Source organism: Halichoerus grypus, chromosome 7, assembly GCF_964656455.1.
Source record: "Halichoerus grypus chromosome 7, mHalGry1.hap1.1, whole genome shotgun sequence".
Classification (NCBI taxonomy): Eukaryota; Metazoa; Chordata; class Mammalia; order Carnivora; family Phocidae; genus Halichoerus; species Halichoerus grypus.
The window spans coordinates 86787611-86815431 of record NC_135718.1 but is presented as its reverse complement, the minus strand read 5'-3'; the positions used below and the strand labels follow the sequence as shown (position 1 = coordinate 86815431).

Here is a 27821-nt window from a genome sequence, read left to right as displayed (position 1 = left end):
TGCCCAGATTGAAAGTGAGGGGGTGGAAAACCATTTACCATGCTAATGGACACCAAAAGAAAGCTGGGGTGGCAATCCTTATATCAGGCAAATTAGATTTTAAACCAAAGACTGTAATAAGAGATGAGGAAGGACACTCTATCCTACTTAAAGGGTCTACCCAACAAGAAGATCTAACAATTGTAAATATCTATGCCCCTAACATGGGAGCAGCCAATTATATAAGGCACTTAATAACAAAAGCAAAGAAACACATTGACAACAATACAATAATAGTGGGGGACTTTAACACCCCCCTCATGGAAATGGACAGATCATCTAAGCAAAAGATCAACAAGGAAATAAAGACTTTAAATGACACACTGGACCAAATGGACTTCACAGATATATTCAGAACATTTCATCCCAAAGCAGCAGAATACACATTCTTCTCTAGTGCCCATGGAACATGCTCCAGAATAGATCACATCCTAGGTCACAAATCAGGTCTCAACTGGTACCAAAAGATTGGGATCATTCCCTGCCTATTTTCAGACCACAATGCTTTGAAACTAGAACTCAATCACACGAGGAAAGTCGGAAAGAATTCAAATACATGGAGACTAAAGAGCATCCTACTAAAGAATGAATGGGTCAACCAGGGAATTAAAGAAGAATTAAAAAAATTCATGGAAACAAATGAAAATGAAAACACAACTATTCAAAATCTTTGGGATGCAGCCAAGGCAGTCCTAAGGGGAAAGTATATAGCAATACAAGCCTTTCTCAAGAAACAAGAAAGGTCTCAAATACACAACCTAACCCTACACCTAAAGGAGCTGGAGAAAGAACAGCAAATAAAGCCTAAACCCAGCAGGAGAAGAGAAATAATAAAGATCAGAGCAGAAATCAATGAAATAGAAACCAAAAGAACAGTAGAACAGATCAACGAAACTAGGAACTGGTTCTTTGAAAGAATTAACAAGATTGATAAACCCCTGGCCAGACTTATCAAAAAGAAAAGAGAAATGACCCAAATCAACAAAATCATGAATGAAAGAGGAGAGATCACAACCAACACCAAAGAAATACAAACAATTATAAGAACATATTATAAGCAACTCTATGCCAGCAAATTAGATAATCTGGAAGAAATGGATGCATTCCTAGAGATGTATCAGCTACCAAAACTGAACCAGGAAGAAATAGAAAACCTGAACAGACCTATAACCACTAAGGAAATTGAAGCAGTCATCAAAAATCTCCCAACAAACAAAAGCCCAGGGCCAGATGGCTTCCCAGGGGAATTCTACCAAACATTTAAAGAAGAATTAATACCTATTCTTCTGAAACTGTTCCAAAAAATAGAAATGGAAGGAAAACTTCCTAAGTCGTTTTATGAGGCCACCATTACCTTGATCCCCAAACCAGAAAAAGACCCCATCAAAAAGGAGAATTACAGACCAATATCCTTGATGAACATGGATGCAAAAATTCTCACCAAAATACTAGCCAATAGGATCCAACAGTACATTAAAAAGATTATTCACCACGACCAAGTGGGATTTATCTCTGGGCTGCAAGGTTGGTTCAACATCCGCAAATCAATCAATGTGATACAATACATTAATAAAAGAAAGAACAAGAACCATATGATCCTCTCAATAGATGCAGAAAAAGCATTTGACAAAGTACAGCATCCTTTCTTGATCAAAACTCTTCAGAGTATAGGGATAGAGGGCACATACCTCAATATCATAAAAGCCATCTATGAAAAACCCACAGCGAATATCATTCTCAGTGGGGAGAAACTGAGAGCTTTCCCCCTAAGGTCAGGAACATGGCAGGGATGTCCACTATCACCACTGCTATTCAACGTAGTATTAGAAGTCCTAGCCACAGCAATCAGACAACAAAAAGAAATACAAGGCATCCAAATTGGCAAAGAAGAAGTCAAACTCTCACTGTTTGCAGATGACATGATACTTTATGTGGAAAACCCAAAAGACTCCACCCCAAAACTGCTAGAAATCATACAGGAATTCAGTAAAGTGGCAGGATATAAAATCAATGCACAGAAATCAGTGCATTCCTATACACCAACAACAAGACAGAAGAAAGAGAAATTAAGGAGTCAATCCCATTTACAACTGCACCCGTAAGATACCTAGGAATAAATCTAACCAAAGAGGCAAAGGATCTGTACTCAGAAAACTATAAAATACTCATGAAGGAAATTGAGGAAGACACAAGAAATGGAAAAATATTCCACGCTCATGGATTGGAAGAACAAATACTGTGAAGATGTCAATGCTACCTGGAGCAATCTACACATTCAATGTAATCCCCATCAAAATACCATCCACTTTTTTCAAAGAAATGGAACAAATAATCCTAAAATTTGTATGGAACCAGAAAAGACCCCGCATAGCCAGAGGAATGTTGAAAAAGAAAAGCAAAGCTGGTGGCATCACAATTCCGGACTTCCAGCTCTATTACAAAGCTATCATCAGCAAGACAGTATGGTACTGGCACAAAAACAGACACGTAGATTAATGGAACAGAATAGAGAGCCCAGAAATGGACCCTCAACTCTATGGTCAACTAATCTTTGACAAAGCAGGAAAGAATGTCCAATGGAAAAAAGACAGTCTCTTCAACAAATGGTGTTGGGAAAATTGGAGAGCCACATGCAGAAGAATGAAACTGGACCATTTCCTTACACCACACACAAATATAGACTCAAAATGGATGAAAGACCTCAATGTGAGACAGAAATCCATCAAAATCCTTGAAGAGAACACAGGCAGCAACCTCTTTGACCTCAGCCGCAGCAACTTCTTCCTAGAAACAGCGCCAAAGGGAAGGAAGCAAGGGCAAAAATGAACTATTGGGACCTCATCAAGATAAAAAGCTTTTGCACAGCAAAAGAAACAGTCAACAAAACCAAAAGACAACCAACAGAATGGGAGAAGATATTTGCAAATGACATATCAGATAAAGGGCTAGTATCCAAAATCTATAAAGAACTTATCAAAGTCAACACCCAAAGAACAAATGATCCAATCAAGAAATGGGCAGAAGACATGAACCGACATTTTTCCAACGAAGACATCCAAATGGCCAACAGACACATGAAAAAGTGCTCAACGTCGCTTGGCATCAGGGAAATCCAAATCAAAACCTCAATGAGATATCACCTCACACCAGTCAGAATGGCTAAAATTAACAAGTCAGGAAATGACAGATGTTGACAGGGATGCGGAGAAAGGGGAACCCTCCTACACTGTTGGTGGGAATGCAAGCTGATGCAGCCACTCTGCAGAACAGTATGGAGGTTCTTCAAAAAGGTGAAAATAGAGCTACCATACGATCCAGCAATTGCACTACTGGGTACTTACCCCAAAGATACAAATGTAGGGATTCGAAGGGGTACGTGCACCCCAATGTTTATAGCAGCAATGTCCACAATAGCCAAACTGTGGAAAGAGTCAAGATGTCCATCGACAGATGAATGGATAAAGAAGTTGTGGTATATATATATACAATGGAATATTATGCAGCCATCAAAAGGAATGAGATCTTGCCATTTGCAACAACGTGGATGGAACTGGAGAGTGTTATGCTGAGCGAAATAAGTCAATCAGAGTAAGACATGTATCATATGACTGCACTGATATCAGGAATTCTTAATCTCAGGAAACAAACTGAGGGTTGCTGGAGTGGTGGGGGGTGGGAGGGATGGGGTGGCTAGATGATAGACATTGGGGAGGGTATGTGCTATGGTGAGCGCTGTGAATTGTGCAAGACTGTTGAATCACAGATCTGTACCTCTGAAACAAATAATACATTATATGTTAAAAAAAAAAAAGAAGATAGCAGGAGGGGAAGAATGAAGGGGGGGGAAATCGGAGGGGGAGATGAACTATGAGAGATGATGGACTCTGAAAAACAAACTGAGGGTTCTAGAGGGGAGGGGGGTGGGAGGATGGGTTAGCCTGGTGATGGGTATTAAAGAGGGCACGTTCTGCATGGAGCACTGGGTGTTATACGCAAACAATGAATCCTGGAACACTACATCAAAAACTAATGATGTAATGTATGGTGATTAACATAACATAAAAAAAATAAAAACAAATGAGTAACAAAATGGCAATGAGTACATACCTATCAATAATTACTGCAAATGTAAATGGACTAAATGCTCCAATCAAAAGACACAGGGTGACAGAATGGATAAAAAAGCAATACCTGTGTATATGCTGCCTACAATAGACTCATTTCAGTCCTAAAGACACGTGCAGATTGAAAGTGAAGGGACTAGAAAAACATTTATCATGCAAATGGAAGTGAAAAGAAAGCCAGGGTAACAATACTTATATTGAATGAAATGGACTTTAAAACAAAGAGTGTAACAAGAGACAAAGAAGGACACTATATAATCATAAAGGGGACAATCCAACAAGAAGATGTAACAATTGTAAATATTTATACACCCAACATCGGAGCATCCAGGTACATAAAGTGGCTAATTAACATAAAGAAATAGTTAATACAATAATATTAAAGGACTTTCACTCCCCACTTATATCAGTGGACAGATTATCCAAATGGAAAATCAATAAGGAAATAGTGGCTTTGAATGATACATTGGACCAGATGATCTCACAGATCTATTCAGAACATTCCATCCTAAAATAGCAGAATACTCATTGTTTTCAGGTGCACATGGAATATTCTCCAGAGTAGATCATATATTAGGCCACAAAATGAGTCTCAACAAATTCAAAGACTGAAGTCATACCATGCATCTTTTCTGACCACAGTGCTATGAAACTAGAAATTAACCACAATAAAAAATCTGGAAAGAACACAAATATATGAAGGTTAAATACATGCTACTAAAAAAAAAATGAATGGGTCAACCAAGAAATCAAAGAGGAAATTAAAAATATACATGGAGACAAATGAAAATGAAAATATAACAGTCCCAAATCTTTGGGTTGCAGCAAAAGCTGTTATAAGAGCAAAGTTTATAGCAACAAAGGGCTACCTCAAGAAGAAAAATCTCCAACAATCTAACCCTTACACCTAAAAGGAGCAGGAAAAAGAGGAACAAATAAAACTCAAAACCAGTAAAAGGAAGGAAATAATAAAGATTAGGGCAGAAATAAATGAAGTTGAGATTACAAAAACAATAGAACAGATCAATGAAACCAGGAGCTGGATTTTTGAAAAGATCAACAATATTGATAGAACTAGCCCAGACTCCTCAAAGAGAGAGAGAGAGAGAGAAAGAGAGAGAGACAGAACTCAAATAACCACATCAAAGAGGAGCAATAATAACTAGCACCACAAAATAATAAAGGATTATGAGAGATTATGTAAAATTATATGCCAACAATTGGACAACCTAGAAGAAATGGATCAATTCCTAGAAACATGAATAATCTCCCAAAACTAAATCAGGAAGAAATATAAAATTTCAAGATTACTGATTCAATTTAATTGCTGGTAATTAAATCAAAAAGTTCCCAACAGACAGAAGTCCAGGACCTAACAGCTTCCCAGGGGAATTATACCAAACATTTAAAGAAGAGTTAATACCTATTCATCTCAAACTGTTCCAAAAAATACGAGAAGGAAAAGCTTCCAAATTCATTCTGAGGCCAGCATTACCTTGATACCAAGACCAGATAAAGACCCCCCCCACACACACAAAGAAGAACTACAGGCCAATATCCATGATGAACATAGATGCAAAAATCTGCAACAAAATTCTAGCAAACCAAATCCAACAATACATTACAAAAATTATTCATCACGAATGAGTGGGATTTATTCCCAGGATGCAAGGATGGTTCAATATTCACAAATCAACGTGATACATCACATCAATAAAAGCAAAGATAAAAGCCATATAATCCTTTCAGTAAATGCAGAAAAAACATTTGACAAAGTACAACATCCATTCATGATAAAAAAAAATCCCTGAACAAAGTAGGTTTAGAGGGAACATAACATAATAAAGGCCATATATGAAAAACCCACACTAACATCATCCTCAGTGGTGAAAAGCTGAGAACTTTTCCCCTAAGATCAAGAACAAGACAAGGGTGTCCACTCTCATCACTTTTATTCAACATAGTACTGGAAGTGCTAGCCACAGCAATCAGACAAGAAATAAAAGGCATCCAAATTGGATTTACTATTTGCAGATGACATGGTACTATATATAGAAAACCCAAAAGAGTCCACCAAAAAATTTGCTAGAACTGATAAATTCAGTAAAGTTGCAGGATACAAAATCAACATACAGAAATCCATTGCATTTCTATACACCAATAACAAAGTGGAAGAGAAATTAAGAAAACCGCCCCATTTACAATTGCAGCAAAAATAATAAAATACCTAGGAATAAACCTAACCAAAGAGGTGGAAAGATCTGTACTCTGAAAACTATAGAATACTGATGAAAGAAATTGAAGAGGACACAAACAAATGGAAAGATAGTCCATGCTCATGGATTGGGAGAACAAATATTGTTAAAATGTCCCAACTACCCAAAGGAATCTACAGATTTAATGGAATCCCTATCAAAGTACAAATAGCATTTTTCACAGGACTACAATAAACAATCCTAAAATTTGTATGGAACCCCAAATAGCCAGAGCAATCTCAAAAAAGAATAACAAACTAAGATTTCCATCCAATCGCAAACCCAGATTTCAAGATACACAACAAAGCTGTAGTGATGAAAACAGTATGGTGCTGGCACAAAAACAGACACATAGATCAACGGATCAGAGTGGAGAGCCTAGAAATTAAGTCACAGTTATATGGTCAATTACTCTTCAACAAAGGAGGAAAGAATATACAGTGGGAAAAAGATAGTCTCTTCAACAAATGGTGTTAGGAAAACTGGACAGCCACATGCAAAAGAGTGAGTCAGCACGACCTTTTTACACCATACACAAAAATAAACTCAGAGTGGATTAAAGACCTAAATGTGAGACCTGAAACCATAAAAATCCTTGAAGAGAGCACAGGCAGTAATCTCTCTAACATTGGCCATAGCAATGTTTTTCTAGATATGTCTCCAGAAGCAAGGGAAACAAAAACAAAAATGAACTAGTGGGACTACATCAAAATAAAAAGCTTCTGCACAGCCAAGGAAACAAAACTAAAAGGCAACCCATGGAATGGGAGAAGATATTTGCAAATGACATATCTGATAAAGGGTTAGTATCCAAAATATATAAAGAACTTATACAACTCAACACCCAAAAACAATTCAATTAAAAAAAGGGCAGAGACATGAACAGACATTTCTCCAAAGAAGACATGCCGGGGGCACCTGGGTGGCTCAGTCGGTTGAGCATCTGACTCTTGGTTTCAGCTCAGGTCATGATCTTAGGGTCATGGGATCAGGCCCTGCGTTGGGCTCCGTGTTCAGTGGGGCGTCTGCTTGAAATTCTCTCTCCCTCTTCCTCTCCCACCCCCCCCCCCCGCCAACTTGTGCTCTCCCTCTCAAATCTTTTTTTTTTTTTAAGAAGACATGCAGATGGTCAACAGACACATGAAAAGATGCTCAGCATCACTGATCATCAGGGAAATGCAAATCAAAACCACAATGAGATATGGACTCACACCTGTCAGAATAGCTAAAATTAAAAACACAAGAAACAAAAGGTGTTGGAATGAATGTGGAGAAAGGGGAACCCTCCTACACTGTTGATGGGAATGCAAATTGGTGCAGTCACTGTGGAAAACAGTATGGAGGTTCCTCAAAACATTAAAAATAGAATTACTGCATTTCCATTAATCCCCTAAAGGGTATTTACTCAAAGAATACAAAAACACAAATTCAAAAAGATATATGCACCCCTATGTTTATTGCAGCATTATTTATAATAACCAAGACCAATATAACCAATAACCGAAGTGTCCTTTGATAGATGAATGGATAAAGAAGATGTGGTGTATATATAAATACAATGGACTATTACATAGCCATACAAAAGGATGAAATCTTGCCATTTGCAACAACATGGATAGACCTAGAGAGTATAATGGTGAGTGAAATAAGTCAGGCAGAGAAAGACAAATACCATATGATTTCACTCATATGTGGAATTTAAGAAAACAAAGAAGAAAAAGAGACAAATCAAAAAACACTTGGGACGCCTGGGTGGCTCAGTTGGTGAAGCATCTGCCTTCAGCTCAGGTCTTGATCTCAGGGTCCTGGGATCGAGTACCGCATCGGGCTCCCTGCTCAGCGGAGAGTCTGCTTCTCCCTTTCCCTCTGCCCCTCCCCCCCTGCTCATTCTCTCTCTCTCAGATAAATCTTAAAACAAAACAAAGAAATAGACTCTTAACTATGAAGAACACACTGCTGGTCACCAGAGGGGGAGGTGGGTGGGGGGAAAGGGGGAAACAGGTGATGAGGATGAAGAGGACACTTGTCCCGATGAGCACTGAGTAATGTATAAAATTGTGGAATCACTATCCTATACCCCGCCAAGCTAATCTAACACTGTATGTCAATTATACTGGAATAAAAATTAAAAAGATATAAATATGATAAAAAATCAAAATAGTACAGTAAGATACAGTGATTGATATAGGAAATGTAAAATTAAAGCCTCTTTCCCCGCCCACAGGACCCTCAAGTTTCCCCCATGTCAGGCAACCACTCTTAGGAGTTGCTTGTGCATTTTCTCCCAAAACTTTTGTTTGGGTATCTTGAATCTCGAGGCACGTGTGTTTTTATAAGCACATATACGTGCACGTAAGTATATAGGTTTTATTATCTTTAAAATGACATCATTTTCTGAAACTTACAATTTAACAATACGTCTTAAATTTATCTAAGTGGAATTGCCAATAAATTCATACATACTCACACCACAAGTAGGTCAGTGGTAACGGAGTATTTCACCAAGGCCCTGGGGAGCAAGCGAGCTGGGAATGGTAGTGCTTACCTGCCACAGCATGGGTACTCGCATATTAAGGAAAGAGCCGTATATTTCTTCCAGTTCTTGGGTAAGGATGATCTCCCCTTTTATTGCAAGTTGAAGGTCTTTCAAAGACTTATGCACAACCAATAAGAACTTATCAAACCGTTCAATTTCTTGGCTCAGAAAGGATAGCAAGGCGCAATGGATAAGGGGATCATAGCCTGGATTTAAACAGACAGAAAATAATGTTAGTTTTCAGATAAAAGGAGGCTTTATATGGAGAAATATAGGCTTTGGAAATCAAAGGAACTTCATGTGTCCAGACCAGGGATTGAGACACTTTTTTTTTTTTTTTTTTGCCAAAAATCAGTGACTGGGGCAGGCTCTGGGGCCCTCCTGTGTCACGATCGCTCAGCCCTGCTTCGGCCATGTGAACACAGGCACCCACACATGAAAATGAGTGAGCACAGCTGCACGCCAATGAAGATTTATTTGTGGGCACTCAAACTGGAATTTCACATGATACTTATGTGCCGAAAATATTCTTCTTTCTTTTTTTTTTTTTAACCAATAAAATCATGTAAAAAACATTTCGCATTTAGGTTGATCGAGAAGGAACGGTAGCTGGATTTGGCCATAGCCCTCGTTGGCCGGCTGTGGTCCAGACTCAGCAACAGCACTGACCGCATAGACTACTGCTCAGCATTGGGTCCCCAGATGAACTTTCTTTCGAGGGTTAAGATACGGATGTTGACAACTTAACCGGGCCGGTTGCCCCACCCTGCACTTTGGCCCCCCAGAGCCTTGCTGCTCAGAGTCGAGGGCCCCTCCGAACCCTGCTGCTCCTGGCCTGCTTTGCCACAAGGATGACTCCCTCCCCTCTAGTCTTGGGGCCACCCCTCCCCCCACCTCACCCCATCCCAGCCTCAACAAAAACAGAAGCAAAGACAAAGCCACAGCATCGTTTTCTTGTCTGCTCTCCATCTCTCAGCTTGGACAGAGTCCGCTCTCCCGCTCACTCAGGCTTTGTATTTCTGCGCTCCCTTTGGTGGGACCTCCGCTCTTCCTTCCTCTTGCTGCCAGAGTCCTTCCCTGAGGCCACCACTCATGTCCCCTGCTTACCTTGGATACCTTTATAAAGAGACTCCCAAATGGGGCTGGACATGATGTACTTCAAGGTGCTGGGAGTTCCAGAACATTCCTCCTTCTCCACAGACATTGGCAGCCGCTTTATCATGTCGGATAAAATTTCCATCACCAGTTCATCGTTACTCTGCTCACGACTGCAGAAAGAATTAGGAGGAGAACGAGCTTCAGATCTGTTTGAATCGGGAGAGCCCTCCGATGGGTCCTGTCTGAGGGCCAACACAGCCTCCCAGAGCCACAGAGCTACGGGCGAGGACCGTGGAGTTTGCTGCATTTTACAGATGAGGAAACTGCCCAGTGCACTGCGGACATTTACAACAAAACATGATTTTTAGGTTTTTTTTTTTAAAGATTTTATTTATTTATTTGACAGAGAGAGAGAGAGACAGCGAGAGAGGAAACACAAGCAGGGGGAGTGGGAGAGGGAGAAGCAGGCTTCCCGCTGAGCAGGGAGCCCAATGCGGGGCTGGATCCCAGGACCCTGGGATCATGACCTGAACTGAAGGCAGACGCCTAAAGACTGAGCCACCCAGGCACCCCGTATTTTTAAAGTTTTAAAACTTTAAAACTTGTCAACTCTGCATCCTCTGAATGCACGTGCGTGAAGTGCCACCAGCGGAATGAAGAAAAGCAGGCAACCTGACCGCGCATCCTTGTGTTAGGGGGACACAAACAGAGCCAGGAAACGCTGAAGCTGGAGCAGCTCTTTGAAACCGGGGCTTGGGATGGCGACCGCACCTCCCTACCGTGAGTGGAGGAGACGGACATGGGATGTACCTACTTTGCGTCCCGCTCAGTTACTCTGAATACCAGCAGGGACCGGCTTTCAGTAACAGCCCGGGTCACACACCCAAATGAGGGTCGTCCTGGAAGGTAAAAGTGATAGTCTGGAAGCTACCGCTGCAGGTAATGCAGTAGGAAAACCTTAGTTTTTGACTTGAAAGTAGGGTTACTTGGTGGGATTCATCAGGATGCAAAAGATCAGACGATTTCAATAAGCAAACATCTCCAGAGGGCAAATGTTTGCTACCACTGAGGTGGTTACATCGAACGGGACAGATCTTTTAAGTCCGCTCACACAGAGAAGTTTCAAGTACGTTTTGAGTAAAGGCAGCCTAACTGCAGTAATCATAGCCTCCCCAAAATGAACCAGAGGGACACAATTAACCTATTCCACGTGCTCATGAGAAGCAGCCCCTTACAATCATCTCATCTCTGACTGGTGTATTTGTTGAAGACCAACAGTACAGAATTACTATTGAGAAGTGTAGGATGTGCGGGGAATTTAAGCTGATATTCTGGGGACATACTGGAAGATTTCCAATGACCTCCTCCTCTCTGTGTGCAGCTTTCCTTCTATATTGTAAATAGTTAGGATACATTCACTCAGTCAGTGAAATGAGTGCTCAGGTATGTCTATTTTGTGTCACCAAATAGCCAAAGCCATAGTGAGAATCCAATCAGATATCATTTTAGCAGGAGTTTCAGGAAAGACCCTAAGAGTACAGGATTCCCATGGGTTCAGAGGTTTGAGAGGTAAGTGGAAAAAAATACACGTGTATGTTAAGAGCCTGTTAGAAGGTGGAGGAGGGTCAGTCAAGTATCTTCCAGACGGAGAAGAGTTTTATTCAGGGTGACTTACTGACGGGGGAATCCGTGGATGGAAGATCCTGACGGTACGCAGCTATTCTCCACAAAACCCAGGCCTCAACCCACAGCTTCTGTAGAAGGAGGGGCCTAGGGTAAGGTCATGGGGTAGTTACCCAGAGTGGGGGCCCCTGTGCACCAGAGGGGAGAGCACGGAGGCCCCAAGTGGAGTCGGTGTTCCCAGCTCTCCTGCAGGGCAAATGAAGCGTAACTCCCAGTCTGTGAGTCTATGCGTCTGTTGGGGCACACGTCGTTGAGACCCAGGGGTGTGGGCGATGTGACTGTCACCTCACAGGTTTTGAGGTTGTTACTATGTTGTTGACAACTCTAATCAGGGCTCAAGGCATCCTATGAGTGTTGCCAATAAGAATCAATTCATGTTGTGGTTGACATTTCTGTTTTAGTTTATTGGCTTGGGTTTTTTCCAACCTTAAGCCCTGAGAAGGCAGACTCACGCATCCTGGACAGTGATGCCCCTGGTCCCTGCTTAGCATCTCTCAACGTGGGGAAGATTTAGAAGCTGGTGTAGACAAGACTAACAGAATCAAAATCAAAGTAACAATAGTTTTGTGTTGGGGAATCTGTACATGTTGGTGTTTTAAATATTTGGGATAGTTAAAAGATTCGGGGCTCTTAAAACCTGAAGGTCAGCTTTGGGACTCCAACTTAAAACAGATAATTGAGAAATTGGTTTAAATTTATGATTTTAGGGGCGCCTGGGTGGCTCAGTCAGTGAAGCGTCTGCCTTCGGCTCAGGTCACGATCTCAGGGTCCTGGGATCGAGCCCCGCATCGGGCTCCCTGCTCAGTGGGGAGTCTGCTTCTCCCTCTGCCACTCCCCATGCTTGTGTTCCCTCTCTCTCAAATAAATAAATAAAAAATCTTAAAAAAATAAATTTATGACTTTAGGTTGAAACCACCTAAGTTGATAGATTTAAAAATATAAGAGGGGCACCTGGGTGCCTCAGTTGGTTAAGCATCTGCCTTCGGCTCAGGTCACCATCTCGGGCTCCCTGCTCACAGGGAATCTGCTTCTCCCTCTTCTCCCTGCTCATGCTCTCTCTTTCGCTATCTCTCTCTTTTTCTCAAGTAAATAAATAAAAAAAAGTAAGAGAGTTTAAGATCCAGCATATTTGTTTAATTATTAGATTTATAAGACTTACTGAAAGACTCGAGAGGGTTTGGCAGTCAGCTAGCTGAAGTACGTTAACTTTGTAATGAATGTTACCATATTTGAAAGTGTTTAAGTTTGTAGATGGAACCAAACACTATTCAAAGACCTTTTAAAAATGCTTGTTAAAATCCTAGACTTGCAAATTGGAACACTAGATTTTTAGGCCGAACTTACATAAGGAACTTGTATTCTGAGCACAGCCCTGCTAGGCACTATTATTATTTCTAATTTAAACATGATGAACCCGAAACAAAAGACTTAACTGGCACCCCCAAGTTTGCAAAGTCAAGTGACAGAGCTGGGATTTGAACCCAGAGCCAGTCTGTGTGTGCTGCCTGTGTCCTGAGCAGCTCTGAGTGAGCAGAGCAGGAACACACTTCTCTGGGGAGCTCACCCCAGGTAGTCGTGGCCTTAACACATATGACCTTATCTTACAGTTACAGGCTGATGAGGCTGGAGAGTTTGGGGTACCTTTGTGAGACCGTCTGAAGCTCACGATGGCCCTGATGGGTAGACAGGTGATGTGTCTATGTACAGATAAGCAGAGGGTACCGGGGCAGTGTGACTAACAGAGTGTAAGCCACACAGGCCTCTAAGGGCAGAGCTAACCCCTCTTGATCACACCGCCCTCTTACTTATTGTGACGGGGATCCTTCCCTGTCCTATAGAAGTAAATGTGACATTTCACACTGAGACTAATTCAGTTTAAAAATGCCACTCACTAGGTAGAGTACCAGCACTCATTCCACAAACATTTACTGAGTACCCGCCACGTGCTTGGTAATTATATTTCTGTGTGCATGCACATGCACTCCTGTGTGCGTCTACTCACCTCTGTCATTTGGAGGATTTAGTCTCTATTTTTAGACTGTGTTTTAGGTTTTACACTATATTTTAGACTTCTTTATCCACAAGTTCAGCATTGTATCTCTTCAAATTATTAAATATTCATTTCCAACTAAACATTCTTAATGATTTAGTGATTTCCAGCTAAACATTCGTCCTAGTGGGTTCTTACCTGATCATGAGGTTTGCAGTGGTGGCTCTGGGTTGCAGGACGATGAGGCTGTCAATGAACTTCTGGCCCTGGATCTCCCTGCAGCCTCGTATGGCCTCGGGGTGCAGCCCTAAGAGCTCCGGAGGGTCGTCGTCAGGTAAGGACTGGATGACGTGTATGCAGTCCCTGATGCTCGCAGATTTGGGCACTGGCTGACGTCTCTGAAGAGTTAACCACATCGTCAGTCTCTGCCCAGACCGATTCTTACATTCCGTAATGCATGAAGACACTGCTGCCCATGAAGTGTATACAGAAGACCCTTCTTAGTTCTAGGTGCAGTTGTATTGATCTGCACAATAACTTTCTTGTTGGGAAAAGAGAGACTTTAAAGGCTAGGCTGCTTCTCACTGCCCGCTGCCTCCCTGCGCCATACCCACAGCGGACGCAGTCCAGCCTCCATACACCATTTCACTGTGGCAAGACCTATACAAGGAATGTGACGCTGAGCTGAAGAATCATTCTGACCACTTGGGAGGTGGGGGGTGGGCAAAATGGGGAAGATGGACAAAAGGTGCAAAATTCCAGTTATAAAATCAATAATAAAAATTTCAAAAATTGACAAGCTCCTTAATGGGCATAGGAGGGCTCTTCCTTCCCAGGCCATCGGCAGTATCTTCCTGCGACTCACTGTAACTGGTGCTGCTCAGTAAGGCTGACTCCCAGAGTCACATCTAACTGGGAGAAAACGGGCCTTCAAAACCCTACTTAGCAATGGGGACGAACGTAACTATCTGGCTTCTTGGACTCCATCCCTCTGAAACACGGAGCTGCCTTCTCTTCTCCTGGAACGGAGGTTGGACTGTGCGGCCGGCTTCTTCCGACAGAGCGCGGACCGGAGGGGACCAGCTCGTACACGGTGCTGCAGCTTCGTTTCTCTTGGGTGGTTTGGTTGCTCAGGGGATGGCCGGCTGCACGACCCCGATCCCCTGACATCCCGCATCGGTGGTGGTCAGGAGCCACCCCCACGCTGCCCCCCCCTCCCCCGCCCTGGGGATCCCGCACGTGGAGGCACTGAGGCTTCTGGCCATCAGTCCCGTGAGTGGCCTTAGAAGTGGCTTCTCCCGCCCCAGTGAAGCCCTGTGACCGCAGCCCCAGCTGACGTCTTGGGCGTAACTCCCCGGGAACCCTGAGCCACCAGGACATAGCTGAGCTGCTGGGACATGTGCTGGTTCACCTCTATTAGAGAGGATGACAAACTGGTTCCAGAAAGTCACAGAGCGTAACAGTGAACGGTGTCAGCTTGGTGTGAAAGGGACAGAGACAGTAGAAGGTGAAGAGGACGCCAGACTGCAGTTCAACCGCAGAAGGGAAGCTGCTGAAGAAACTGGTTAGCTATAAAAATGGGCCCCTTTCTATGGAACTGGAAGGATGGCGCAGAGGGCAGAGCCAAGAGCCCGGGGCATGGGGACAGGGACCTCTGGGTGCTCCCAGGAAGTGAGACAGGGTCCCAGGCCCAGAGCTGCCGACCTTCACCCAGTACAGTCACAGGATGTCTGGGGACTAGGGGCCATTGTGTGTCTTCCGTCTGGGTCTCTGTGAAGGGACAGGTCTACAGAGGCATAGGGGTTTGCACAGGGGAGGTGATGGAAGATGGGAAGGAGGACGTTGCCATCAGGGTGACCGCTGTCAATCAGGATGATTGAGGGAACAGAGGTCATATCCAGGTCTCCTCTGGCCTGGAGAGTACGGATGGATAGATGAAATGTTAACTGCTAGAGTAATGCTAAATTATGTCTGTAAGACTGGAAGTTAACAGGAGCACCTGGGTGGCTCAGTCGGTAAAGCATCTGCCTTCGGCTCAGGTCATGATCCTGGGGTCCTGGGACCGAGCCCCGCATCGGGCTCCCTGCTCAGCGGAGAGCCTGCTTCTCCCTCTCCCACTCCCCCTGCTCATGCTCTCTCTCTCTCTGACAAATAAATAAATAAAATCTTCTAAAAAAACACTGGAAGTTAATAAGAGCCATTGAAAGGGAACATTAAAATTTCTTTAAACACAGATTTTAAAGAATGCAACAACACTTAGGTAAGCGAGTGATGTAAGGAAATACATTTTCTTACTTCATCACTGGAGAAACTGAAGTCCTCTCTCAGCACTTCAGGATTACAAAATTTGTAGAGAAGGGTGTTCAAACATCGCCTGTCCCACGTGTCGGTCACCCGGCCACCGTAAATCACTTCCCCAATCAGGTAGCGCAGTGTTGGCCACGAAATACTGGACTGTGTGCTCAGGGCACTTTCCAAAATCTTGATGGAGACCTTTGGAAAATCCACCAGTTTTTATTATTTCAGAACGTGTTTGCAGCTCACTGGGATGTTTTAACATAAAATCATCAATTCTCAAACAGACACAGATATTTTCTCTTTAAAAATACAGCTGACCCGTGAACAGCAATGCGTTTGAATTATGTGGGTCCCTGTATATGTGCGTTTTTTCACAGTCCTTCGAATGTATTTTCTGTTCCTTATGATTTTCTCAATAACATTTTCTTTTCTTGGGCTATTATAAGAACACAGTATATTATACATACAACATACAGAATACGTGTTAACTGATGTTATCGGTAAGGCTTCTGGTCAATAGTCCGCTATTAGTTACGTTTGGGAGGAGTCAAAAGTTATATGTGTATTTTTAACCACACAGGGGGTCAGTGACCCTGATCCCCGCATTTCAAGTGTCAATTGTATATGGAAATAGCAAGAGGAATAAAAATATTAGGATTACATTTTCATCCATTAATTCTTTTTTGTTGTTGGACAAACATTGAATTCTTGAATTACAATTGTTATTTTGAATAGACAAAACCAGCTGGTGGCGCTAAATTCAGAGGCACATCGGGGTAAACAAGGGAATGGGAGTGTCCTCCTCACATCCCCTGCTCTCGCCATCAGACACTCCCCACCCCGTGCCGTAGCCCCCTCTGTGCCCCGTTTCTTGGGTCCCCTGTGCACAGACGTTCTCACAACTCCATGTAAAGTAAGTGGACCCCATTCCTCCTCCTTTCCCGCCCCCATGCCTCCTACAACCAGCACTCTCCCTCCCTTTCCTCTTGTTTCCCTTTCTTCCAAAAATGCTAGGCTAGCATACGCCCACCCTGCAACTGGACAGTGGATCTCTTATATACAGTTTTCGTCTTATTCCCTCATCATTAATATGAATGAACATGATTTTACATCGTTGATGGGAATGATATCCTCTGTGTCCTGCATTGACTAGAGCTTTGGGGCAATGCTGAGTGTCAATGGTGAGGATGGGCATCCCTGTCTGATTTTTTTTTTTTTTTTGATTCTGGATTTTAGTAAAAATAACTTCAGTGTTGGCTATTTAAAATGATATTTTAAATAGTTTTTTGGTGGCCTTTTCCATATTTCAGTAGTCCCTTTTAATCCTATATTGTAGAATTATTGTCAGGAATGGTGCCCACATTCATAATAAAAGCCTTTTCTGCATCTACTGATGTGATCATATAGAGTGAGTTATGGATTTCCAGATATTGAACCATTCTTGGAATAAATCCTACTTGGTTATAGAGTATTATTCTTTGGATTCATTGCTGAAGCCTATTAATAGGTTATATAGAATTTTTCCATCGAGTCCTAAGTAAAATTAACCTATTTTCTTATGTATATTATTTTTATCAGGTATTCATATTAAAATTATGGTTTCATAAAATGAATTGGGGAGATTGCCATCTTTTTCTAAGGTTTAGAACAGCTTAAATAATATTAATATCTCTGTTTCTTAAAGTCCAGAGTAAACTAAGCCATGAAACCATTTCATTCTGGTGTTATTTGCAATGTTTTATAGCAATTGATCTACTCAAAATTTCCATATCTTTTGGAGTCAATTTTGATAATTCATGTTTTCCCAGAAATCATTGGGTTCATATAGATTTTCAAACTTTATCTGTCTTATCAAAAACCAATTTTTGGATTTCTCCTTTCTATTTTTGTATATTATTTTATTACCATTAAAATTATATTCTTTATTTTAGTTCATATTATTGTTTTTTTCTAATTTCTTAAGATGAATATTAATTTACTGCCTTTCTTAATAATGAAGATATTTAAGACCATAGTTTATTTTTTTTCTGAGCATATTTTTGTACTGTTGTATCATTTTCAGTATGAAGGAATCTCATTTCCTTTGTGTTTGAGATATTTTGTGATTTTTCCTTTTAATATCCTCTTTGATAAAAGAATTATCTAGAGGTATGTTTCTTAATTTCCACCTTAAGATTTTTGGGGCCAAGTTTTTATTACTTCTTAGATTGTGATCAGAGCACGTGACCCATAATTATAGATTTTACTTTGTGGCCATGTTCATGGTTGAGTTTTCTAAGAGTTCCTTAGATACATCAAAGAAGTATTTATTGTCTGCTAGAGGGATGGTAGGTTCTGTACACCTCTGTTCACCAAGTCTGTTGATGATATTATTCTAGTATCGGTCTTACTTTTGCTTATCAGAGCTAATTCTGAAAGAGGTTTTTGAAACTCCCACAACAATTACACAAGAATGCGCACATGTGATGTACATGTGTATGTATGTGTCTGTACACACACACACGTGGGTGTGTGTGTGCTACCACAGGCTATTGTCTGACGAATATCAACACACAGTGTGACTGAGACCACCTGTGTTTGAATCCTGTCTGTTCCAGCAACTTCCTCAGCCTCTCTGTACTTCAACGGTAAAATGCAGATGATACCATCCTCTTTATAGGGTTGATGTGAGGCTCAGGTTAACCAATCCATAAACCACTTAAAACCGTGCCTGAGGAGGCTCTCTATAATAAAGTCAACTCTTCTCACGAATGTTGTATCTTCACAAATTGTTTCTCTTTCTACTGTTTGGTGCTTTTTCAGATTAAATTCTATCTTGTCTGATATGAACATTGCCATTCCTGCTTTGTTGCTGTTTTTAGTCTCTTGGTAGTTTTAAGCTGTCTCCATTAATTTAAATGTTTTTCATACAAATTGCATGTGTCTCCTAATGAGGGAGTGCAGTCCGTTTACATTTCAAATAATGCTTGATAATGTTCCTTCCATAAGACTTTGCTACTACTTATTGTACTTGGTTGTTTCTCTCCCTTCTTCTTATTTTCGATAGTTTGATCAGATTGCTATTTTCCTTTTTCTTCTTTGCTAATTTAGACGTCAGAGTGTTTCCATTATAGGTGACCTTTCCTTTCCTTGATTTCCTATTAAAATAACATTTCTTTTTTCAAATGGAAAGAAGACTTCAATGACCCACCCCCCGCCCCCCATGGAAGCGTCCATATTCCCATTTCTTCCTCTGCCCTTCCACTGCTCTGTGCTCCTTCCTGTCTTCACAGGGACTCCTCCCTGCACCATAAGCCCCTCCTCCCCCACCTCTAGGTTCTGCTGAGACAGGTTAGTATTTTTAGCTTAAGGCGATTAGAGGAATTTTTCTTGTAGTATGAGTCTTCCTTTTAAGTAATCTGTATTTAGGGTCACCTGGGTGGCTCAGTGGGTTAAGCGTGTGCTTTCTGCTCAGGTCATGATCTCAGGGTCCTGGGATTGAGTCCCACATCGGGCTCCTGCTTGGCAGGGAGTGTGTCTCTCCCTCTACCCTCCCCATGCTTGTTCTCTCTCTCTCTCAAATAAATAAAATCTTTTTTAAAAAAATAAAAACTCCAAAATCTGGAAATAGGTAAAAGGGTGAGCATGTATCTTTTCCATGCCCCACTGAAACAGCGTCTGACGCACTCTTTCAAGGGGATTATCGAATATTCCAGGAGCACCTACTTTTGTTTTGATGTGCTATTGGTCAGAGCACAGAAAGTTCTGTCAGAGTAGTTGCTAACTTACAGAAAACTGAGAGCCCTGCCTGTGATTCTGATGACAATGCAGATGAATTTTGTCCTAGAGAAATACAAATGCTGTCTGGCTCATAAAGCAACTTACAAACCAAAGGCACAATTTTATTGCCTGCAGGGCATTTATCAGTTTGGGATGTAACTTAGCAATCGTGTTTCATTACAATTTCTCTCAGTATTTACAAATAATTCTGCTCTCCTATATTTTTAAAAATCAGTTTTACCATCCTGCTGGTTCTTTTGTCAATAAGTTAAAAAAAAAAAACGTGATATGTGCGCACCTAAAAAAGTCACGCACATGAAACATGTATGTGCATGTGTACAGGTGTGAAACGCGTATTTCTTCACGGCCTCTGACAGCTTTCTGTTCCATTGCTTATGTTCTTTCTCTCCCTGGCCATTGGGGCTCATCAGATAGGTTGTTTCTCTTGGTCTTGTCAATGGGGCTCAGGTCCTGGTTTTGGGGAAGCTTTCAGTGGCCGTAGCCCTGCGTGCGGTGGAGGGTCCACTAATGCTAAGCCCCGTGGGCTAGGACACAGCACCGGTCAGACCGCCAGTCCCCTGAGCAAACCCCAAGTTGCCCGACCACCAGCTGGCTGGCGGGGACTCCCCCAAGTGGGAGGAGCCATGTCCAAACTCAACTTCCCAGGGAACCAGAAGTGCCCACTTCGTTCCTGAGGGGGGCTGTGCATAGAGCCCGTTCCGCACGAAGTTCCCAGCTGGAACCTCCAGATGGTCAGAAGCTTGGCACCCACCCAGGCTTTCTCTCCCACTGGCAAGGCTGCTCTCACATCTGCCACACAAAGAGGGGGAAGGCAGGAGGGGAAGGGTACCTCTCTGGACCACAGCGCCATGACGTCACCAGCTGTTTCCGGTCAGGCCTCTCTGCAAAATGCCAGAGTTAGGGCACCATCCGGCAACTTCCAGCCTGCACCGAGAGCTGCTGATGGTATTGGCCCAAGCTCTGCGCAGGACAAAGTGCCCCTGCTGACACTGGCCATCCCAGTCCTACCATTCATCCCCCTGGTAGATGGTTTGGATGTATTTCTTTAAAAACCATCTGCAAGGGAAATGAGTTCTATATATACACAGAAATGACATCATACGTTCAGTCTCTGTTATAAGTAATTTCATTAAGCGAGCCTATAAATGTGAGCTATCTTTCTAAATCAATGATACTAGGCATTCTTTGCCTCCCAGAAAGTTAGTAACAATCGCAGCAGCATCAGGAGACAGCCCCCACTTCTCTGCATTTGTGCTGCTTTGTTTTAGCCACCGGGGGGCGGGGTGAAAGGTGCCGTCTCATCTTAATGAGATTTTAATGAGCGTTACCTTGATTACTGTATTCGTCAGGCTTCTCCAGAGAACCATATATGTCTACAGAGATTTACCATTCGGACACGGCTCATGTAACAATGGAGGCTGACACATGTCAAGACCTGCGTTTGGCAGCAGGAGACCCAGGGAGAGCCAATGTTCCAGTTCGAAGCATTCAGGCAGGAGGATTTCCTTTTAGTTCTGGTCAGTCCTTCAACTGATTGGATGAGGCCCACCACGTTAGAGAGAGTCTACTGATTTGAATATGAATCTCACCCAGAAGCACCCTCACAGACATCCTCAAAATAATGCTTGACCAAACACCTGGGGGTCTTGGGGCCCAGTCAAGTTGATACATAAAATTAACATCGCAATTACTAATGAAATGGAATACATTTTCATAATCTTTTTGCCTTTTTGTATTTACACTGCAAAATGCCTAACCAGGTCCTTTGCCCATTGGGGTAGTTCTCTTTCTCTTATTAATTTATAAAAGATCTTCATATAGGGGCGCCTGGGTGGCTCAGTCGTTAAGCATCTGCCTTCGGCTCAGGTCATGATCCCAGGGTCCTGGGATCGAGCCCCGCATCAGGCTCCTTGCTCCACGGGAAGCCTGCTTCTCCCTCTCCCGCTCCCCCTGCTTGTGTTCCCTCTCTCACTGTGTCTCTCTCTGTCAAATAAATAAAATCTTAAAAAAAAAAGATCTTTATATAATCAGCCTATTAGCCATTGCATAATATACGCTACAGGTATTTCTCCCCCAGTATACTGTTAGCCTTTTGATTAAGCTTTGAGTGTGGTTTGGACAAATGTGCTTGAGCCCGTATTCCTTGGCGAACACCCAGGGCACGGCTGTTTCATGTCAGGCTCTGGCTGGGGGCACAAGCGTGCACTCGCACGTGTGGGGACAGGCAGCTGAGAGTGCAGAGAGCTGTGAAGCCTCAGGAGGCCCTAGAAGGGAAGGAAAGGTGCCCTTCCAGGATGGGTCTTGGGGGCAGGTACCCAGAGGCAGAATCAAGATTTTGCTCAGAAAGTTTTTTGGTATCTGCTCTAACCTGGTGAAAATTTAAGCAGGTGTCACCACCTGTTCACTTTGGCTGTAAAAAAAAAACACCAGGCAACGTGAAGCAAATAGAAGGTTCTAGATAGAGAATAGTAAAGAAAGACAGTAAGCTACGTGTTTCCCCCTGCGGTGGGTCAGTACAAGCTCCTACTTTAAATAAATCTGGTAGAAACGGCAGACACGTTTGCAGGGGTTTCTGTGTGTCAGGCACTGTCCTGAGAGCCTAGCCTATGTTAACCGCCGGCTTCTTATAAAACTCCTTCAAGTAGGTGCTGGTGTCCGCCCTCCCTTCCCCCATCCTGCTTTTTTTCTTTTTTGGCCAAGGGAACAAAGAGCCTGAGAGCTCGTTAGCTCGCCCACCGCCCACCGGATTAAATGCTTGTACATCCGTAGGTGGGGGGCTGTGATCTGTTTCCAGAAAAGCTGGCTTCCCGGTTCATGCTTCTCCACATTAGCCCTTGTTACTGGTCACAGAGTTCATTTTCCAGCACCAGGAAGATACTTAGTATCTGTGTGGACAGACACTAGGCAGTTAGTATCCTATTGTGATTTATTCATTAGTGTTTATTTGGAAGATATCACACTTACCGCCAAGTCCGAAGAACTAAATTTATAAGCAATATTCCAGCCCAGTATTCCGTAATTTTTTCTTTCATTGATCACAGCATTGAAAAAACATAAACTGAATAAAAGTTTTTTCCACGAGGGTCCACAGTCAGGTTTTTCAAATATCTCTTCTGTTACCTCTCCGCTCCCACCATATCCAAAGGTCTGTAGTAAGTTACTTTTCAGTCCCTGGGGATTTTCCACTGCGATCTTTAAAACAGAGATGAGTAATGACAGCAGGTGAGTGGAGGCACTGATCGAGGGGACGCTTGCTCAGAGAGCGGGCTGAGTGTAACTGTTTGCAAGAGTCATTGGCAAGTAAGAACTCTTGTGTTAGTCTTTTTTCATTTGAAAATTTCTGTTAAAGGATTGTACCTGATTTCCTACTGTTCCAATTCAGATCTTAAAATGAAAAGTTAAGACTGTCATTAAAAGCACTCCTGTTTGCTTGAAGTCTAGCATTCTGGAAGCACAGCATTCTGGAAAGTTTGACAGTGAAGAGCTACTGTCGTCAAAACTCTCAGTGGTGGCCAAGCAGCCTCAGCGAGGCGACAGATGGGGGGTTGGGGGGGGCGGGGGTGCCCAAGCAAAGGAGACAGAGAACCAGTGGAGCCAACAGAACCATCTCGTCAGCACCGACATTAAAAAGGAGAACAATGAACTTGGTGTACTACCCAGCTGTTTAGCTTCCATTAAAATTCCCTTTGCTTGACTTCCTAACTAGGAGACTTGCAGTGAGGAGGGGCAGAGGTGAAGTGGGGAGAGACTCAGTTGGAGGGGGCTTTTTAAAGAGCATGGCTGTTAACTCCCAAACTGTACAAGGTTTGAAATGTTCCCTTCCTTGCACATTTTACACATATACACACACAGACACACACGTACACACACGTATTCATGTATAAAAACCGTGTGGATGTGCAGATCTGTGTGGGTCTGTATATACGACACATGGATGTGTGTGTACATGAACCAATGTTTCTGGATCAAGGATCAGAGCTCATGGTGCTCCCCCATGCTCTGATCCCCACGGGGTGACGGTGGGGGGCCAGATGCACCCTGAGCGTGTGTATAGCGGGGATGAAACTTGGTGCTTATATAGAACGTCTTACAGAGCAGCCCCTCCTTCCAGAGACAGTGAGAGACAGAGAGACGTTCCAGTTTGCTTTGGAACGCAAAGAGATTCTCTCTGGGGAGAGAGGAGGAGGTAGCTGGGTCTTCACAGTCCCTGGAGTGTTAAGCAAATGGCTATGAGTCTTATCAGCCTGAGAACTTGGGACACGTAGCTGTAAGAAGCGCCTAGTAGAGCAGACGTTCTCTTCCTTCCAAGGCATGTTTACCTTTCAATATCCTTTAATGCGGATTGTGTGCAACGTTTGCTGAGAAAGCCCTGACTGCACACATGAGAAAGTGTTTGCAGAGTGTCGTGCCCTGAGGCTCAGGGTTGAATCTTTGGAGACTCCTGCTTGTGTCTCCAAAAGTAAAAATCTGCACAGCCCCATGAGGAACGACATATGAAGGGGGGAGGCAGGAGGGGAGCTGGGCAGTGGGAGAGGGGGGAGAGAGAGACAGAGAGAAAATGTTATCTTGGGGAAGAAAGTTGTTCATATCTGAAGTGAAGCTGTATTTTGCTAATTAGAGCAATGGACCAGATTGAGGTGAAACGTCCCTGGAAGTTCTATGTCTGTCCCTCCCTGCCAGCCTTTGGTCCCCTGTCCCCAACACCTGCTTTCAACCTGCTTCCTGCCAGAGCATTTCCAGAGATTGCACTGTGGGATGTTTGGGGGAGCAGAGACAGGAAAAGGCCAGAGAAGAAGGGCGAGAAAAGGACAGAGATCATGCGTTCTGGTTTATAACTGTTGGAACTCTAAGCATCCTGGTTGGACAAAATGTCTATCAAGCTGTGAATCATTTGAAAGCAGGGAGCTCATCTACTATCTTAGTGTTCTTCCTGGCCCACTGTGCATGGTGAGCACAGAGTAGAAGGTCAGCATGCTAGAGTCAGGAATCCCTTCGTAATTCAGAATTATGAATGCAAGATACTTTACACTCAAACCGTGCTCCTCAGGCAACATCAAAATCTATTCTACTCTGTCCTTACCTTCAAACTCTTCTGAAGAATTGGAATTGGGAAAGAACTGTCCGATTTTGAGCTTAACCACAGCCTAAACTCAGGGTCTATTGTCACATCTGGGCTATTAAATCTGCAAAATACAAAATTTATAAATATTTTAGTGTAAAAATTTTTTTTAAAGATTTTATTTATTTGAGAGAGAGAGAGTGAGAGAGCACGAGCAGGGGAGAGGGGCAGAGGGAGAAGCAGGCTTCCCGCTGAGCAGGGAGCCCGATGCGGGGCTCGATCCCAGGACCCTGGGATCACGACCTGAGCTGAAAGCAGACGCTTCACTGACGGAACCACCCAGGCGCCCCTAGTGTAAAAAATTTAAGCCAAACCAACATGTTTTAGGAATCACAGAATCTCAATGTCTGAAGTGACCTAGAGCTTGTTGCAGTAATTATCTACAGGCCCTATTAGTCCACCGTGGCCTTTCATGCTGCACAGAAATTTGCGCAAGACCCAGTAATTTCCAGTTTTGAAAAGTAGTTTTTCCACCTATAAACACAAAAGTGATACATGCTCATTGCAAAAAACCTTGGAAAAATGACAAAATAAGAACAAAATGACGTGTTCCAGGGGTCAAATCTGAAATAACTGAACATGAAAATAAATGACGGTGATAACAGACGATATGCCATGGAATAAAACGGGAACCCGTGACTGATACAAACAGAGCAATGAATAAACGGGGGTGGGGGGAAGCCTCTTCCTCAGGGTAGAACATCATTTGGTCAATTTAGAAGGAACTGTGGAGTTAGAAAGTCACCATTTGGCAAATAATAGAGTCCTAATTGAGTCAAACATTCTCAGTGGTTGTTAAGACCAGTGGGTGAAAGGTTGAGATGTTGACCTGGTCTGAAAACCCTACAGGTGGCAGATGCCACTTCGGTCAAATGTAATGGGACAGATGGACATTGTGTGCCTCCGGGTATGTGCAGCAAGGAGGACACATCTCTTCGGTGGCATTCCTGCCATGCTGCCTCACCATCATGTAACCATGGGAAAACAGCAGACAAACCCAAACAGATGGACATTTGACAAAGTAACCGGCTCGTCCTTTTCAAAAATGTCCAAGTTATGAAAGAGAAAGACTGAGGAACAATTCTAGAATACAGAGGATTTAAGAGACTCAACAACTGAATGCTACGAGAAATCCTGAATTAGAACCTGGACCAGAACTTTGTCTTTCTTTTTCTGCAGTAAAAGTTATTATTGGGCCAATAGGCTAGATATGGTAAGGTCCTGTGGGTTAGATAATCAATAAGCATGCTGAAGTATGTAGGGGTCAAGTGGCATCATGTTGGCAATTTACTTTCAGTGATTCAGAAAAAGTGGCGTACATACGTACAAACAGGAAAGACAGGACACGGCCAATGTTAACAGCTGGGAAAGAGAGGTGACGTGTGTAGGAGAGCCTCTGTGCTATTCTTGCAGCTTTTCTTCATGTCTGAAATTATTTTTGTAAAATGTGCAAAACAACAAAAGCAAAAAAAAAAAAAACCCCAAAAACAAAAACAAACCAACACAACAACAAAAAACAAATACAAAATTAAACAGGAAAACAAAAATAATCTAAAATCCCACTAACTAGGTGTAAGTATACATTTTTTCCTTTTCTCTCTTCTCTCTTTTTGGAAAAAGATTTACTTATTTATTTGAGAGAGAAAGAGACAGAACAAGCAGGGGAATGGGCAAAGGGAGAAGGAGAATCTCGAGCCGACTCCATGCCCAGAGTGGAGCCCGACGGGGGGCTCAATCTCATGACCCTGAGATCATGACCTGAGCAAAAATCACTAGTTGGATGCTCAACTGACTGAGCCATCCAGGCGCCCTTCTCTCTCTTTTTCTTTAAATAAAAATATTATGCTGTACGTGCTGCTGGTAGCCTGTTTTTCCTCTTAGCAATATGTTGTGAACATGTTTCCTTAACTCTTAAACGTAAGAAATTTGCTTCACATTTCTCTCTCCCACAGTAGGCTGCTGGGTGATAGTCTTAAATACTTATAGGCTTGATTTGATAAAGAAGTATGAATTTCTCTTAATTATACTCTGATTATATAGAACGCTTTTTTTACACGTTGCTAATTACTCTAAGTCTCTGAAATTCTGTTCTGCAGAACGTTCCTCCAATTTCTTTTTTTAGAATGATACATCACTATCTGCCGTTCTGTTGTTGCTCTCTATCTTAATACACTCTGGAAGGCTGATACAATGTCCATCTGGTCCATACAGTGTCCTGAGTCTCTAGAATGACTCTTGGCAAATCGGCAGGTGCCCTAGAAATAGTTTTTGAATGAACAATGACTGAAGGCCCTGGAAGACATTATTGTGTCATCTTCCAAAGCTTACAACTATTGAAATCATACAACTAGGCAAACTTCATCTTCTAGCTCTCTTCAGTGATGAAGTAAATGTGAAAAAGAAATTATCAAATACTTTTTAAACTGCTAAAAGCCATAGGGTCTGAGAACAGAATGAATGATGCTAATGAAGTTTTTAGAACTTTAAGTCAGGGCAGTTGCATTTTGGTTTAGTTTCCTTGTGGACGCTCACGACATACAAATAGCAGCACGAAGACGACGCGGCCCTTATTTGAGCACACGTGCGAAATCCAGCACCGGCTGCAGCCAGGAAAGCAACAGAAAGGCAAAGCTGGAGAGAAAACTCCAGAACACAACTGGTTACAACTTTACTAACTTAAAACGTTGCTGGGGCGCCTGGGCTCAGTCAGTTAAGCATCAGTCTCTTGGTTTCGGCTCAGGTCATGATCTTGGGGTCGTGAGATGGAGCCCTGCTTGAGACTCTCTCCCCTCCCTCCCCCTCTGTTTGTGCCCCTCCCCCTCTCGTGCATGCTCACTCTCAAATAAATAAATAAAATCTTAAAAAAATAAATAAAACATTGTTAATTATTCACTCAAAG

The 27821-nt window shown here is 42.7% G+C and overlaps 1 protein-coding gene across 1 annotated transcript in view; it reads right to left on the bottom strand.

The window, feature by feature from the left end:
- Nucleotides 1-27821, bottom strand: part of DNAH14 (dynein axonemal heavy chain 14) — a 346072-nt gene that overhangs the window by 18931 nt on the left and 299320 nt on the right. The window contains exons 76-81 of the mRNA XM_078078658.1: nt 24884-24986; nt 22768-22995; nt 16021-16218; nt 13924-14123; nt 10062-10222; nt 8964-9160 (exon numbers count right to left, since the gene is read on the bottom strand). Of these exons, the coding sequence (XP_077934784.1) occupies nt 8964-9160; nt 10062-10222; nt 13924-14123; nt 16021-16218; nt 22768-22995; nt 24884-24986 (1087 nt within the window). The remainder of the gene's footprint in view (nt 1-8963; nt 9161-10061; nt 10223-13923; nt 14124-16020; nt 16219-22767; nt 22996-24883; nt 24987-27821) is intronic.